At 32.1% G+C, this 18,427-nt stretch overlaps 1 protein-coding gene across 1 annotated transcript in view; it reads left to right on the top strand.

Moving 5' to 3' along the window:
* LOC124354252 (F-actin-uncapping protein LRRC16A) overlaps positions 1 to 16,324 on the top strand; it is an 80,308-nt gene extending 63,984 nt beyond the window's left edge. Inside the window, exons 27-30 of the mRNA XM_046804570.1 lie at positions 2,104 to 2,217; positions 4,891 to 4,965; positions 6,413 to 6,471; positions 8,706 to 16,324. Coding sequence (XP_046660526.1) covers positions 2,104 to 2,217; positions 4,891 to 4,965; positions 6,413 to 6,471; positions 8,706 to 8,810 — 353 coding nt within the window. The 3' untranslated portion in view covers positions 8,811 to 16,324. The remainder of the gene's footprint in view (positions 1 to 2,103; positions 2,218 to 4,890; positions 4,966 to 6,412; positions 6,472 to 8,705) is intronic.
* The last annotated feature ends 2,103 nt before the right edge of the window (positions 16,325 to 18,427 follow it).

The raw sequence follows: 18,427 nt of genomic DNA, 5'->3' as shown, positions 1-18,427 counted from the left end.
TCCATAACAACCACACTTGGGCAGACAGAAATCCTCATGCTATCAAACCTAATCGCCCACAACATCAGTTTTCAGTAAATGTTTGGGCTGGAATCTTAGCAGATCATTTAGTCGTATTCGTGTTTCCTCCCAGGCTTAATGGCGTGGTGTACTTGAAATTTTTAAGAGACGAGCTACCTAACCAGCTTGATTATGTAGTTCTGCATTTGTGCCAAAACATGTGGTTTATGCATGACGGGGCACCTGCGCACTACTCTCTGGCTGTTTGTGGACACCTAAATGAGAGTTTCACAAATCAATGGATAGGCCGAGGTGGACCAGTTTCATGGCCAGCAAGATCACCGGCTTTAAATTCTTTGGACTTTTACCTTTGGGGACATTTAAAAACATTAGTTAGTTTACTCTTCCCCAATAGATACCATTGAAGAAGTCCGATTAACATCTCTAATGGAATAGAAACCATTAAGCAGACACCTGGAGTTTTTGAATGGGTCCGAAACTCGATGAGAAGACGTCTGAACGTGTGCATTTTGAACTACGAAGGTCGTTTTGAGCATCATATTTAATCTTCGAGTGATACTTAGAGCGATTGTACATGTTTATTGTATTTAAAAATAAAATTTTGAACTAAAAATATGTTTGTTTTTCACTAGCTGTTACCAATCAGATACTCATTTCTTATTATAAAACAGCAAAAGTTTTCTGTGTAGTGTATAATGTGAGGAGTCAATTTCATAACTTTTTTACACATTTAGCAATAAATAAGGTGATTTTCCATATAAATCCACCTTATTTGAGTCAATAAAAGTTAAAACAAAACATTTCAGAATCACTTAATTTCACCAGGTGAACTGAAAACAAAGCAAAATCATTTGCCAGCCATTACTCACTAATGGAGCGTTTCCGGACCTACCTTTATATAACATTTTTTTCTTATTTTCAGCTCTACAATTACGTCTTAAAATATTTCTGACTCACCCTGTATATCATTGAAATAAAAATCTTATTATAGCTTTTAGGAAGACATTTGAAATATAATTAAAGTTCTGGAAAAACTAAGTATAATTATTCTTCTTGGCAGATTACTAAGATTGAGTGATAAAACAATTTTTGTGTACTATGGCATTTGGGTTCCAAAATATACATATATATATATATATATTATATATATATATATATATATATGTATATATATAAATAAGCAAATACTTTTTGTGATTCAATGTTTATAGAAATTAAATAAGGCTATTGCCATTTATAGAGTTTAATGTAAATAAAAGTCGTTTGACAGGTATTTGGTCTTCCGATCATATGTTAGTTTGCTTATTTAAATGCATATGTGACAGATACGGCCAAATACAAAATAATTGAATCGGGAAAAGTAAGCGCTCTGTGGTGTAATGGTAGCACATTCACCCGGCAAGTGAGAGATCCGGGTTCGACTCCCGGCGGAGCAAGTACTTTTTGTGATTCAATGTTTATTGAAATTTTATATATATATATATATATATATATGTGTGTGTGTGTGTGTGTGTGTGTGTGTGTGTGTGTGTGTGTGTGTGTGTGTGTGTGTGTGTGTGTGTGTGTGTGTATTTTATGAAGTTAAGAGCATTCTTCTAAAAAGTCCTAGAAGGAGTGTTATGGAATTTTGATTATGTATCATTAATTACTTAGTGTCTTTGAATAAAATGTGAAATTTTTGAAATTGTGACTAGGGACTAGCTTCATATATCTGTAGCTCCGAAAGGAGGAATTTGCATACCCATATTCATGAAACCATGAGATTGAAAAACCACACTTTAACTCTTATGAAAACATCTTGATGATTTTTCATGAATTTAAATAAACTCCGTCTTAAATGCAGCTAAAATCATGCACACAATTTTCAAGTTTATATTTTTGTTTTGTGCAAGGCCTTTCAAAATTAAAGATTTCATCTTCAGGCAACTCCACAAATAAATATTTACATGTATGTAAAAACAATTCCATCTCACCAAGTCTATTTGAAATATATCTTCACATACTGTGATAATCTAGACAGTCTCACATTAAAACTAAGTGTTAGTGTACAATAAACTTGCAAAGTGATGTTGTGGTTTACAGGGGACTTCTGCGGACTGCTGAGTGACGGCTCGAGCCCCAACACGTCAGCAGCGAACACTCCAGACTCGGGCGATGCACTGGAGGACGGAGTAGACACAGCCAGCATCGGCTCAGGTATTGTCTGGAACAGGAAATTTTCTTGACACGTAGAAAGGGCTAATGATTGGTTGGTTTATTTTTTTGGATTCAGTTACATCGCACATGCCTTGAAGGTTTTTAATGTGAACTCTATCTATTTTTCTACCTGTACCCAAGCAATGAATGAATGCCACAGTTGAGCTCAATAAGTGTTCATCACCATTTATCCTTGGAAATAGAGGATAAGTATGTTTATTGTCAATAGAAAAAAGTTGAATATATGGTGTTTCTTAACCGAATCTGGCCAAGTTTTAATGTTCAGAATAATATTAGTGTAAGTTGTGCAGATTTGTATTGTGAAAAGTCAAGGAATTTGGAAATGTAGAACTATGATGCTAACATTACTGTGCATCAGGAAATTAATATATAAATTACTTACAACCAGTAACTAACTTATTTATTAAAATAGCTAATCTATTCTTCCTATCCAATAATATGAAGATGCATTTTTTTAACTCCTCAAGTAGGGTATTGAGAGAATGGAAATATTCATAACTTTAAAATTTATACAGGAAGAAGAGTAGCAGAGCTGCAAGATATTTGATGTAGTGATCAGAGCTAAAGAATTCCTTCTGTAACTGTGATGGCAGAGCTTTGATCGTCGATCACACTCTTTTCAGTATATTTATTTGTACCTTGAAAACGTGATTTATCCTTCCTCTGTGACCAATGGCTGTTGAAAAGGTTCTGACCACCTAGATCCCTCTCTTATCTCTATCTGAACATGGATAGCATAACCTCTTAGACTGTGGAATGAGGTTTTCTTGACAATCTTTGGTCAGTAGGGTGCTAGGTCATTCAACCATCTGACTTTCAACTCATCAGCATCATAGCAGTGGTCATGAAGCCATTTGCATAACATGCCTCGGTTCTTTTGAAGGTTGGTGTAATTTACTTGTGCATTTCTACAGTATTGTGGCTGTTGTTTCAAGTGCTGTATCCCAAATGTGTGTTTTTGAAATCAAGAGCCAGCAAGTGAATTCTTTTTCTTTAGATAACAGTCTTCTCTTGTTTGCTGAGTTAAAGTTGTCTTTTGATAATTGTAAATGAGTTGGAACATGCAGTGTTGGTGCAGGACGCTATTAGCCGTGGACAACTAGCGATACAACTTGTACTACCATTGTCATAACTAGTTGACTAACAAATTTTAGCCCAGTCTACCAGTTGTACAACAACATAGTTCGAAATCATCTCAATTTGAACAAGCTGATTGAACCAAAAATGTTTTCTTTGAGTGCTCTAGCCTACTGCTCATGCATGCACCAACATTGTTGTACAATAGTGTCACAACTAGCTGTGTCTGGTTAATAGGCTGCGTATATAGCAATGCCCCCGACCCAGTTGAGACACAAAAAGTTGACGGAGCTGAAGCAGGGTCCAAACACTGTCGTCAAATAGTTGCACAACCAATGGCTAATAGCGGCCTAATCTAGCACTGCAGTGATTCCTCTGTTTGTTATTCTTATTACAGTTCCCACATTTATCTTTGAAGAGGCGCTTACACCTGAGATATCTTCTTCTGATAAGTAAATATTATACAGATGTGAAATTCAAGATTAAATTGGGACCAAAAAAGATGGAGAAAAAATTTACTTGTGTCTTAAACAGCTTTTTGGAAACTCCAGTGGTTCTTCAAAGTTATGCTCTTATTTCTAGTCTCTCGTTACAGTTTTTTTTTCTTATAAAGTTTAAATCACTTGATAGTACTTAACTATCAGCAATGGTGCAGCTGTCTCAAATGCTTGCAGATTTCTCCCCTACCGTCCACAACAATGTACTGGACATCCCCTCTTTGGTTTTTGTCATATCTGGTCACTGCAGTACCCAATTCTCAGTGAGTTGAGAAGCAAATGCCTTGAGCTTGTAATAGTGGAGACCACCATTTACAAAATACCCACATAAGGAGTGTTCACTAGAATCCCTCAGTTTTGACAGACGTTTTTGAATTAGGGAGTTTCCAAAAATCAAATACTAATTCAACTGTCATGGGTGTATTCTGCTTCTGTTGGATTCTCTAGTTTGCATTGCATTTTAATCAGCTACTTCCTAAAAAAATACAAACATGACGAAGATAACATTTTGGATGTGTAGTGCTGAAATGGTGGCCATGTAATTCAGAACTATCACTGAACTCAACGTGACATCAAATGTCACGATACTGTATGCAACAGGTGGCTGTGATGCATTTTTTATTTGCTGGTTGGATTATGACACAGGATCCTATCAGGAGGATGCTGCTGGAAGCATGATATGGTCTGTAAATGCAGTTCATAACCTTTCTCATGTGTATGAGTTGGATGAATTAAACAGATTTGGGTGAATTAAACAAAGTTGGGTGAATTAAACAGGGACATCAATAGCCATTTTACCATTCCTTTCCTATGTATCCTTGCTTTCCGTTGTATTTATTTGTATGTCTGGCAATATAAAGAAATAAAAATCAATTTAAAGTTGGATTTTAAATCTTATCCAACAAGTTTAGGTTAATACTACATTACCGGTGTTTGAACAGTGCATTTCAATTTTCCTCGTGGTCATAAATTGTAGAGATGTAACTGAAAGAAGCATGGACTCTATAATCCCAACTTTACCTCTCTAATAAAACTATTTATAATTCCTTTTCACTAACGGTTGTGTCTCACATTACAGCCAGTAGTGACAAGCGTTCCGTGCGGGAGTTGGCCGCAAGTCTCAACAAGCACAGTGACAAGAAGCCAGAATCAAGTAAGAGCCCCTCAGCGTAGTAATACGACCATCGCGTGTCTGTTGGTAAATATTGTCTCACTACATGCATGGTGCAGTCGACGTGCGTACTGTGGATGCTGTAGACTTTTTGGATGTCCCTTTTCCAGCACTGGCTGTTTGTGTTGGCACCCCTCTCTCCAAGCTCATCATGCAATTGAAAAAGGCCAGGCAAAGCCAAAGGACCAAAATAATACGAAGAAAGGATAATTGATTAGTAAATTAAGTACATTTACTCATCCGTTGGTAATAAAAAAATGAGTTTTATATGCTTCTGTTTACTTCAAATATACTCACCATTAATAATATTAATAAACTGTAAAATTAAAGTAAGTTCAGGTGATGGCACTTTTAATAAATAAATTGCATTAACAATCTTAATTATTCCTAACAAGCAGCACTATTTATATTCAACAAAAAAGAAAAATTATGTTTTTAAAGTAATAGTTAATATAGTTCATTGGCTTGCTAAGCTGGTAAGAAGTGAATTTTAATTATAATTCTTTATATTTTTTCCGAGTTCATTGGAGTGTTTAGTATATTTCATTAATTAATTAGTTTTAATTTATTATTTTATTTTATTAATAAGCTTAATCCAATTATATTTTCTGTTTATTCATTTTGGCGTTGAGAATGTGTATGTAGCTGTGATCTGTGACAAGAATCCAAGACAAAATTGAATAATTTGTTGTTTTAAATTAAAATTTTGTTTGTAAAAGTCAATAAACCAATTCAAGTTTACAACAATAATAATTAATATCTAATATATATTATAATGAATACACCAAACCATCAGAATTTATATATAAGTTATTATAAGTTTGTTTATGTTGACTTCACATGTCCTTTTCCAAATAGTTAAAGAAGTTTGAAATGTGGCCAAATTATATTTCTTTTTTTTCAATGCGACATGTTTAAATTCTAAAAATGTTATAATTCACCATATTAAAAATTAAAGATGGACCCATTCAAAAAGTATTGGTCCACAAAGTTCTTGATTTAGAGCTTGTTTTAAAGAGTATTAAAAAATCGTTCATTCTGAACTATGACTATTTAAAACTTTGGAACAATAAAAATTATCTAAAACTGAAATTAAAAAAATATATGTATATAAATAATACTCTTCTTGTAGCATGTTTGTTTATTTGTGAACTGGAATCAGTTTAAGCAAGATTCTTAGTGTAAAGACCGTGAAACTGTCCATGTATATGACAACAGATTTATGCACAAGATGTCCGTGAGTCAAGTGCAAAATATTGAATAAATAGTAATACTTCAATATAATCGAGAATCAATGAGTTCCAGGATCAATTATCAGAATTAGTCCATCTCTAGTTGTAATTAAATATTTTATAATCTAATTAATTAAAATAACTCTGCTGTACTCACACACTCTCTCACAGCTATGCATGTTTGCGCATGTTTGTAGGCAGTCAACCCCTCCACAAGCCCCGGCCTGCCTTCCATTGTAACCCTACACTGGACAAGGTAACTAACCCCAACTGGTTGTTTGGTTGAGTTCCAACGGTTTTCTTATTGTAAATATTGTGTTTCTAGATTGTTTTGCATTTAATAAATCAGTTGTTATCAAATAGTGTTGAAGACGTTATGAGTTTTGGTTAACAAACATATACGAGAAATATTATTATAAATAGAAATGTGTTCCTCAGATCAGTTTAGGTACTATCATAGATGTTTGGTTTGCTCAGATTAATAGAAGATATAATTCAGGCCCGTGTGACAACAGAGAATCAATTTTGTCAATCCAGACCACAACCTAAGTGATTCAGTATGTACTCACTTAGTTCCACTGGCATCTAGTTTGATAATAGTTGACAAATATTGTAAATAATTTGACCAATTAAAAGAAATTGTGTTAAAAATGTTAAAGGTGTGTTAAAGGTGTGCACAGGAGGTTCTGGTCTGTATAATGTATTAGACCATTAAAGAAATGATCAATCACACACAGCACATTCCTAAAAGAGCATTGTTTGGTAGTATTTTAAAATAAGCCTGTGAGAAAATGTTTTTATTAACATCTTTACAGCAAATATCAGTTGTAATCGTTGACTCAAATTCCTCGAAATCAACCAACTTTACTGTTAATGTTTGTCCTCAAAGAAACATTGTTTTATTTGAGCTGCTTAAACATTTCAGTTCGGCTAACCTTGTATGATGCCACTGCATTGGCTATTTTTTGGTTCTGTATTTATGCACAATATCCATGATATGGATACCATAATATCAATATTGTCCACAGTGATCCAAAAACATCCATCCTCTGGCAGGAGAAACAATTGTCACAGACATTGTAATTAACAACTCTGAATAAAAATATTGGCTTAGTAAATAGTCAGATTGGTCTGCATAAGTGAAATTTTGTTCAGACCTATCAATATTTTGATTGTAAGCTGTCAACCTTTTCTTTTTAGGAATGCACTTCCTAACAAAATGAGGGTCGTTCAATAAATCCCTATAAAAAGATAGAAAAACTTGTTTTTTCAGCAAAACTTTTCTCCAAAAACATAATCTACATTCAGCTCTATACATTTTTCCAATCTTTGTTAAGCTGTCCAAAAAATAGGAGTTCTGAAGTTCTTTAAAATAAACTTTTGTTTGCTCAGTAAGCTTTGAAATGAAGCCTTGTTCACCAAGCCAATTTTTCAAATTCAGAAACAGGAAAAAGTCACTGGGTGCCATATCTGGTGAATACGGTGTGTGTTGCAATGTTTTGAACTTCAATTCAGCCATTTTGGCTGCCGAAACCTTACAGGAATGCACATGCGCTGTTAGCCAACGTGACACCCATCTCACAGATATTTTTTTACTAACACTTTTTCATGCAAAATTGAAGCAACTGCACCTTATGATATCCATGTACCTTAACTATTTTGCACACTTTAATTCGTCGATCATTCAAAATCATTTCCTGGATTTTTTCAATCATTTCGGGAGTAGACACTTTCACTTGTCGTCTCGATCGATGTTCATCATTTAGAGCAGATATGCTATGAACTGCATCCAACTCAGATTTTATTTCTTTTGGGTTAAGCCCTTCAAATAAAAATGTTTTATCACCGCTCGAAACTTATTTTTCTCCATTATTATAAACAAATCAAAGTTGTTCACTTCAATCGTCTATAGCATCAAAATTACGTGATGAGCTGTCTAGTCAATAATGCTGCTTAGAAACAAATTTTTTCAGTCGAGTGCTATCTGTAGGGTTTTCTAATGACTTATTGATCGACCCTTGTATTTTTTCAGAAGTGTTATAATGATGCTACTAACAAGGTTAACGCTGCTTTGAATGTAATTTCTCAGTAACCTCACTCATCCTGCACACAAGACAACACCCTGAGTAAATATTCATCTTTATTAGTTTTCATTTCAAGATGTTTATTTTTTTACATTTTGTGAGCTAGGGTCCCTAGAGGCCCCATTCCGTAGGGTGGTATTCCATAACCACCGCATCCCTCAGTTGTGATCACTCCCCAAATTTCATGCCAAATCCGCCCCTGCAAACTAAAATGTTAAAACAGTTAAATGGTATGTATCAAAATAGTGTAATTTGATTATTCAGTCTTCTGGCTGGGTAGGCCACTAGATTTAGTGATCCACCAATAGGCAATGATTATAAATCCTGATTGAATTTTGTGCATAGATTATATTAAAATGAATCGTAAAATATGTTTGCTTTACTTAAAACATGGATGTGTACACAGGTGGTGTTGACGGCACATGATGAGGAGAGTCGACAAAGACTCCTCGCCTTTGCCGCTGCTTCGGCCGCACAACACTTCCACTTTGATGACTCCGTCGATGTTTGACGTATTGCGTAGTGGCGGTCACCAGTACGCAACAGTGCAATACCTTCAAACTTTTACCACCATACCGTAATTTACTGCTAGATTTTTCAATACAGTAGCCACTATAATTTTTATAATTTCCTAGTTACCTAGATTTAATTGCTTTGAAATGTAAGGTTTTTAAGACCAGCTCAAGAATGGAGTAGGTACGTGCACGCTGACGTATTAGTGCCTCCCATTTTGTTTTGTTACAACAGAAACATTTGAGGATCTCTGAGTTTTGTCTGTAGTTATGGAACATGTCCGTCTATATCTCTTTAGTGTGCTGTCAATGACAAGATTCCTTAGGGAATAAAAATAATTAAAAAGTTATGATGGTTAAAATTCAAGTTTACCCAGTTAAAATAATTATCACATATTTTAATTACCATACTCTCTTACCTACTTGATCATCTGAATAACTAGTATTTGGGAAAAAAAGTATTCGTCAAATAAAACACCACATTTTCTGGGTTTTTACATTCCATGGATTTAGGTTTTTATGATAAACCTTGTACAGTGATAATTGTTTTCTTTATTTGTGCAACTCGGTTTGCAGTTAATTAAATACTTTAATAAGTATTACTATATTGTATTTAAGATATTCCATTCTGGTCATAATTTTACGTGATGTTACTAAATTGTTATGTTTACGAGGCATTGTTTAGTGCTCATATTTCAGTGTACATCGATTTTTTCTCAATATATTTGTAGGTTGTGCTATAAAATATACATAGTTGGAGTGTTAATTATTATTCCTGTTTAGAAAATTAGTAGAAAATGAAAGTGGCCAAATTGTGAAGTGAAGCTGATTATAAATGCAACTTTAAGACTCATGAATTATGATGTGGTTGGTTAGTTGTGCACATTTATTGTGTTTAAGGTGTTAGTCTATATCAGGCCAGCAATAATAGGTTTTTTATAGTATTGAGTAACAGAGTTTTTTTGAACTGATAAATCCTTTAACTTATTTATTAATTGTGAACAGTTTTTAGTATAAAACAGGATCAAACAATAAATTTGACATTGTTACAAAACACAACTAATAACTTCAGCATTACTTAATCAGTAGTGTAGCCAAGCATTTCAGAAGAAGTTGTAAAATCTATGATTGTGAGTTTATTGAAGTTTAAATTAGCTAGTTGGCAACTGTATGTTGGCTCTAGCGTAGATTAATGTTCTCCAAAAAATTATATGTTCTCTTTGATTATATGTTTGGGAACCAGTATGAGTCCTCCATACGGGATTTTAACCCCCATAACACCTCTTGGCTACAGCACTGTAATTAAGTATTGTGTAATTTGTGTGAAATCATTCATAGCCTGTACCACATACAGAACAACAATCTAGCTTACTTTAATAAACCTGGTTTTACTGATTAACACGCAAGCATACACTACTAATATACCAATTTTTTCAGTTTCTGTGAGGAAAAAGTTCTAGGTTTTTACTTTATAGCCAGAGAAAGTGGGTAGATCTACTGTTTTGTGAACTTGTTTGTACCCGTTTTTATGTCTGAGTTTTATAGATGTTCGATGTATAATTTGGTGTTGAATGTGCGAAAACAGTTTCTTTTAAGAACAGTTTGAGTATTATTGTCTTTATAATATGTATGAATTCAACAGTCGGAACAGAGACCATGGTAGTTTGTCATGATGACATAGCAAATTCTGAAATAAAAATTCTTGCGCATTATTAATGTCTGTAACGTGCAAACATGTCATATAGTATTCAAATTTGATTTATGAAAAACAAAGTAACAATGAAAGCACAAAATACCATCTAAACTGGCATTGGCTTGTCGTACTGTGTGTCTTCTCAGATGTCAAATAGGCTTGCATGTTAAAAGTCAACCGTCAAACCTGACCTTGCCTCCTCAGTTCCTATTTTCATCCCATTTCTGTGATTAACCTTATTCAGTATTACTTTGCGTTTTGTCCTTTTTTATCTCTCTCTCTCGTAACAAAAATCTTAAATGTTTACTGTATAATCGCATTTTTGTATATACTTTAAATTCTCATATGCTAACAAATTCACATAATTTCGTGTTAGCCGTATGAGATCCAATATCTTAAATTTTTGTAAATTATGCAATTGTTAGAGTTATGATTAGTTTAATGGATCTATTAGTTTTAAAACATTCCAGGGTCTTAATTTAAACATGCACCTGTTAATTTTCATAATAAATCTTATCACTGTGATGAATAATGCTTCCGTATGTAATTTTTTTGTCATTCAAAATTTAAATTGTACTAATATCACTTACCAAAATATTATTGTTATGAGTATATATTCTTTATCACCAGCAAAGCAGTCAAATAGAAAATTGTTGAAAATAAGTAATTTTCACCTACAAAAATATTAAACTGATTAAATTAGAAAATTTTTAAAACCTTAACTTCAATACTAACTATATTGTGTTTCTATGTTATATTCTATATCTATTTCTAATATATATATATATATATATATATATATATATATATATATATTTATTAGAAATATTCTAATTTCTATTCATTAGAAATAAATATAGGAATGCACCAACAGGCAGAAAAATTCACCAAAAGTTCTTTCTAAATCATTTTCATTTTTTTGTTATATCTTATTCCATGAGTTGAGGTGTATTGACACACTGCATACTGACTCACTAAATCAGTATCACAAAAAGCATCATCAAAAAAAGAATGATGAACAATACTCTGAAAAATAAGTAAGAACATTGTGGTCCATCTAACAACAATCAAGCAACATCCATGGTTTCACTGAAACCAATATTTAACATAATTGAAAATTATTTATGTACTAAAGAGTTTCTGAAATTCTTAGCTGCAGGTGTTAAACTGGCAGGGAACAGGTGTTTAGACAAAAAATCATGAAAAACCTGGCAATAACTTCTGCATTGTGCTAAAAAATCTGCTTTTGTTTGTGGGCAACTGAGACTTTAAAATTAAAAAATCAGTAGCATTCTATGTCGGTTTGAAATTGTAATATGTAATTTTCTCTATAAGAAGAAACCACATGTCCTAAATAAAATTTTATCATGTTGTTTAAAAATGTATAACAATAAGAGAAATCAATAATATTTAACCTTATCCCACCTACACTTAGAGGGTAACATACATTCAATTTGGCACCTAATTTCTTGTTATAAAGTAGTGTCATAGGAGAATATACAATTGTTATAATAGTTACTAGTGGTTTATATGACTCTGGCCATGAATTCACTGGTATGAATTGTTTAAATTTTAGAAAATTTTCACTTGTACCACTACATCAATTTTTCTTCCTCCCAGGATGTGGAGTGTATGCAGTACACAATTATCAGTGTGTGATAACTCTGTTTTAAGAGTGTTTAAAATCTGAATATATCATGACATGTATAGTTCAGTAAACAAACATGATTTCCTTAGGTGCATTATATTTATAACACGCCAGCTGATGCTTGTATTTTAGAGTGACCTCAAAGTAAAGGACAACAACTTAAAATTAAAATATTTTCAAATCAGTTTTTCTGTCAGTTCTTGCAGGAAAGTATTAAACTGAACTGTATAGAATAGGCTGAGGTGAATTTCTTAAAAAATAATAGTTTACGACTTTCTATTGGTTGCGTTGCTTTCAACAAATGTGAAGAAATTACCACAATTATCACTTTAAAGTTAGAACTTGTAGTTTCTTACTTCTACCAGAGTAAGAAAATTGAGTCTAGAATTGTCACCATGCCAGTTTAACACACACTAAATACTTTATTTGCTACATTGAGAACACACCAACCAATACTAATAACTTCATTTTTGTGAGCCTTTCTATATCAAGGCCCTCATAAAAATACAAAGTTATTAGTGTTGGTTGGTGTGTTCTCAATGTAGTGAATAAATTAAGAATAGCCAATACAAGCTCCATCTTCAACACACTAGATCTGTGTGACTCATTCACTTGTGAGTATTTACTTATTGAGGAAGGTGCAAAACCAACTTCGTAAGCTCATTCCACAATGATAGTCAAACATTGCTCCCAACTTCACAATTGAATTTTTCAATCTTCACTAAAAGTGTCTTTTAAAACTCTAATCGATTTTTGTAATATTACAGTTTTAAATACTGAGTCCTAGGTTAAAAGGTTGTTAGCATTATTATATTTTGTTGTTACATTGTATTTTAGTTTTGTTGTCTTGTTACTGATAAATTTCTATATTTGTTGTGTTGTATTTTGATTTGTTGATTGTTCATTTATTAGTTATGGTAGCTATTAATTTTGAATTTAGTGAGCATGTTATTTTTAGCCATATTATGTCTCATAGTACTAAAGATTTAAACTGTAATCAAGTAAATATTTAGCTGTGTAAATATACACTGTTGAAAAGACATTCCACTCTGAATTCTAACATCTTGTTTGTATTTTCATGTGGTAGCTGTTTCCAATTTATCTTATTGAAGTTCGTACAATATTATTGTAGTAAAATACATTTTTTATATTGTATGTTAATTCTTTTTTTTAAGTAATAAATGGAAATAGCATTTTACTGAAGTTGAGTCGTCAGCCAGTCAAGTTTCCACAAGATTGGTATTTTTATTTAACAAAAGACACAGTACTTATACTTTCCTTGTCCTGTATAGTTAAAAGTAATAAAGGCACAACATACATTAATGTATTGATTTTACTTCGACAACTACAAGGATAGAAAAAATATTTTACATAAACTGTGAAGTTTGTAAATTTAACATCTAGTTATTTTATGCACCAAAATATTGGATTAAACCAATTCTTGGTTGTATATACAGTATTTTTATAACATCTAATATTGATGATTCAACAAATAACTTTTTTGCACTAAGAAGACATTAACTAATGTGTCATTTTAATTATTTTGTATAAATATACATAGTTTGTATTATTTTTCGTTTTCTCAAATATATTTTGTACTTCTCTTATAAGGCTCCCAAATTTCTTATTACTATTAAAACTATAGTAGGTCTCGTCATTGGTATTATTTTGCAACATGTTTTTACATCTCTACATGTTTCCAACTAATTAGAATATCAAGAAACTGAATGGCAGATAATTTTTAATCGAGTTTTTTTGGTGTTTTATGTCATACACATATTATCATTGTCAAAAATCATAATCTTAAAGTTGGGCTACAAAATAACTTTTCTAATTGGTTTGCCCTAGACTGTACTCTCTAAACATCAATCATCACAGTATATGGGGGTAGAATATTTTACTAAGAGTATCCGTCACAACTTTTAGTAAGTAAATGCGTTGCTGTAACTTTAACTCTTTCCACAAAAGAGCAAAGGGGTTCTCATCATCCACAAAGCTGCACAGCCTTCAATGACAAGCGGAACAATTCAGGTCATTTCAATATTTACTTATAAATTATTGTTGGTAATGCTCATTTTTGTTTTTATCTATGTTATTTCTTTTAAAATATTTATTCTTGTAGAATGTAAAATGGATAATAACATGGAATTGTCACAATTACAAAAGTGCTAAACCCTTACTAATGTAGTAATGTGTTTTAATTACATATATGTTGTTCATGTGTTGAAAAATAACTTTTCCCATCAGTTTTGACCAAGTAACCAAGCAAAATAAAATCCTGTTTTTTTTTTTTTTTTTTTTTTTTTATCCAAATTTAATAACCGTTTTGTGGGTTATTTTTGTCTTACGGATGACTCCCTCTAGACATTTTATTCATTCTAAAAACAGAAAACAAATAATTTTTTTATTCTTAATTCATTTTAAATGTATTAGAAATTTTGTAATGTAGGATTTTTGTCAAATATATATATTAAAGTATAAATGTTCATTTTATTTAAATTGTCTCTAAAAATGCTGTGTAAGAAACAAACGTAAAATCATTGGCTCCAGAATTTATAAAAATACTCATCCTAATAATTAAAGATATATGATAGAAAAAAGTTATCTTACATAGACACAGTGGATAGCGTTAATGTTATACATGCTCTGCAGGTTTATCAATGACCTCGATTTTTTTTCTCTACTTCCAGCTTCAGTTTAAAAATTTTTCACAAGCTTTTTATCTCTATAACAACACAGTCATTTCATTAGTAACCAAATACATGATTTTTTTATGATTTATTTATTTTTTAACTAAAAGTAATGTTGTAATTTATATTTTATAAAATAGTATGTCTTTTAAAAAGATAGTGTATGTATTGTATTTAAACAAGATATTATGAGAATACTCATATTAAACTTTTGCCTATAAACACATAAAAAAATTATAATTTTAGTAATATAACTTTACAACACTGTTTATATTTGACAAGTAACACTGTTTGTATACTACACTGTCTCTGTACCAAATTTGCCATAATTTAAAAATCATAACTTTGCCTAAAACTAATATTTTATCACAGTTGGATTTTTTTTATATCTTTACCACCTAATTCTCTGTTTCTTGACAAAAACAAATAGTATTAACACTTTTATTCAAATGGAGAAGCCTAACAAAATGTCTTATGAATAGATTGAGGAAGGTGTAAAACTGAAACCGGAGTGCATTTAAGTCCACTGCACAATATTTTGTATTAGGAAGTCATAAGTTTATGACTTCCCTGCTTGTTTCATAAGGTGCTTTATTTTCAGTTTTGTATTTAAGGCATTTTTTTTTTAAATTAACCTTTATAATCCATACAGCATTGTATCTTAAACAAAATAACTTTTAGTTTTGTATGAGCTTTGAAAACGTGTATGGGAAGTGAGCTGTGTACAGATGCCTGATAATACTTTGTTAATGTTCTGCAAATCACAAATTTTGCTTATTTTAAGGTTTACTTTTGTTATTTTTTCCATTTTCTTAAATCTGTAAAGAATATGGACTAAGACTACCGCATTTCTTGAATGAATAACTTTAATAGACAGCCTATAAGACTTAACATAGTGAATCGTAGTTGTTTCGTAATAAGTAAGTGATAGGTGTTACGCGCAACACATATAAGAGGCTGCCAGTCATTTATGTGTTTTCTAAATGCAGAGATACAACAATCTTACCATTACATTTTTTTAGTTACTCGAACATTAATACAATTTCACATTTATAAAATATTAACTGTTTTTAAGTTTAAAAATATGGAAAATGTAATTACTGTTAAGAATAATGATTTTACAACTTTTTTTCATTCCATTAAGGCCATGTGTTTTCTCTCTTGATATATTAGGTTTCAAGTAAATAATTTTGTTCTCTGCATTTTGAAAAATCATAAATTTTTAGTATCTACAATTATTAGTTAGAGTATTGCCAAAGGATTTTGTAAATATTTAATAGCACTAAATTAAATATAATCCTTATAATGCCAAGTTTACGATCCAGATTAGTCAATTTATTCGTGTTGTCTTTTGTAAAGTCTGATTATTTCTAACTAAGCTTAAATTACCAATATTGTTGATATATCCCTGTAGTTTCATTTTGTTGAATATTACCACTGTACAATACCCTTAGAATATTGTAATAAAAAGTATTTATGGAAGTTGACTTGTTTATTTACCTCTTTGCCTTGATAAACAATAACAGGGCTAAGATTGTTTAGTTAGCGCCATTGCATCTTCCGCTTAGGCGGTGTCTAAAATCTGACTCTGTCATACTGTCCGACACGACTCTGCATTGAATTAAGCCTTCCTACAATACTTGTGTTATGTGTAGATTATGTGTCTAAAACATTGTAGTGCACTCAATTATACACCTGGTGAGACAATGAGAATACTACTTCATCTAGGTTACACTGAATGGCTACTGAGTAAACCAAATATAGCTCTTTATTAGTTTAGTATAGAGATCTCTGATGTTGAAACAATGCAAGGTGTTTGTTTTGAACGTAATCGCCATTTTTTTTATCTCTCCATATAGACATTTATTCAGATTTCAGGAGTTAAGAATGTGGCAGTGTTAGATTTTACACACTGCACTAAGCAGAAAATTAAATGGAGCTAAACTCAACACTCACATTAAGACTGTGTCCTGAGTGAACTATATTCTTGGAAACTTAGCAATGAAATGTTCCCTAGCATATGTGAGGGTCCATGAGGAAGGAGACCTTTGAAACGATCTAGAGCAATAAGACAGGGTTATCTTCCAAAGACCATTACTTACATCACTGATACATTTCGCTGTTTGTACTAAGCTTGCAAATGGTATCGCCATTGAAGTCAATCTGACATCTATCCTAGAGCAACAAGGAAGGATAGAGAGCAGAGGTTGGGATTTTCCAAATGAGCATACTTTACCTTAAAGATATTATGGAGGACTTCTGTATACCTCAGGATAGCAGTTATTGTTTCTTGAGTTCTTTGAAACAAGACATAAAATAAAGACAGAATAAGGTGCTAAGATTTAGTTTTCTTCCAATTATCAGTTACCTTATGGATGCTAGGACAAATTTTGTTTTTCATGCTTGTGTTTCGAGTGACGCTCTTGTTCTAGACAATGTTGAATCCATTCTTGGTGCTCCAGACATTGGGATTTTCCAAAATACTATTGCACCATCTTGATGCATGTAGAAATATGGTTTAGCTTTTACATAACCTTAACACTACCTTAGTAAATATAAACCCACTTCATAAAGTGATTGTCTGGAAGAGTTCTTTGGTGATCTTTACAAGTATAAATGATCACAGTGACATTTTTTAACCTGTGTGGATTTTCTTTGCCCATAGAACTCCGTTTAAATGGATGTTTCATGAAACCCGTTCTACATACTTGTAATTATTACTTATTTAGGTAGTTGTGTTACAACTTCTGTTTGTCAACGTCTTTGAACCTTGAATATTCTCAGTGTGTTGTTAAAACTTAAAATCCAGTAACCGAACTTCTGCCAACTGACTGATAAACAACAGCAGACATTCATCTATACACACTGTGAAATGATAAAGATGGCATAGACATTCATCCATACTCACTCTGAACAAATAAGGACAACATAGATAGTTGTTCATCTATAATCACTGCAAACATAAAGACAGCATAACCTTCATCTATACTCACTCTGAACTAATGAAGATGGCATATACGTTCAACTATAATCACTTTGAACTAATAAAGGCGGCACAGACATTCATCTGTACTCACTCTGAATAAATAAGGACAGCATAAATGTTCATGTATACTCTCTGTAAACTGATAAAGACAGCATAGACATTCATCTATACTCACTGTGAACTGATTCAAGACAGCACAGACTTTCATCTATACTCACTGTGAACTGATTCAAGACAGCGCAGACTTTCATCTATACTCACTGTGAACTAATAAAGAGGGTAAACTCTTTGAACTGGTGAATATAGTATAGATGTTCGCCAATACCCATTGAATTGATAATAGCCATCAGTAACTTATTGCTCTTAAAAATCCTGTTATATGTTTTTTCAACTTCATATTTTACAATTTTTTGCATGTGTAATATTTTTCCTCAGCAGCTGACAATATCTAAGGCTGCGCTGCACACATCTGGCTCACTTTACTCACAAGTGAATCATCGTTTATACTACTAGAAGTTATAATTTCTACAAAAGCTTTTCTCACCATAAAATTGATCACGAATTATAAGTTTGATAGCGTATGTTTTCTATGTAGCATT

This window comes from Homalodisca vitripennis, chromosome 2 (assembly GCF_021130785.1).
Source record: "Homalodisca vitripennis isolate AUS2020 chromosome 2, UT_GWSS_2.1, whole genome shotgun sequence".
Classification (NCBI taxonomy): domain Eukaryota; kingdom Metazoa; phylum Arthropoda; class Insecta; order Hemiptera; family Cicadellidae; genus Homalodisca; species Homalodisca vitripennis.
The sequence above is the reverse complement of the archived record's forward strand: the minus strand, read 5'-3'. Positions and strand labels throughout refer to the sequence as shown.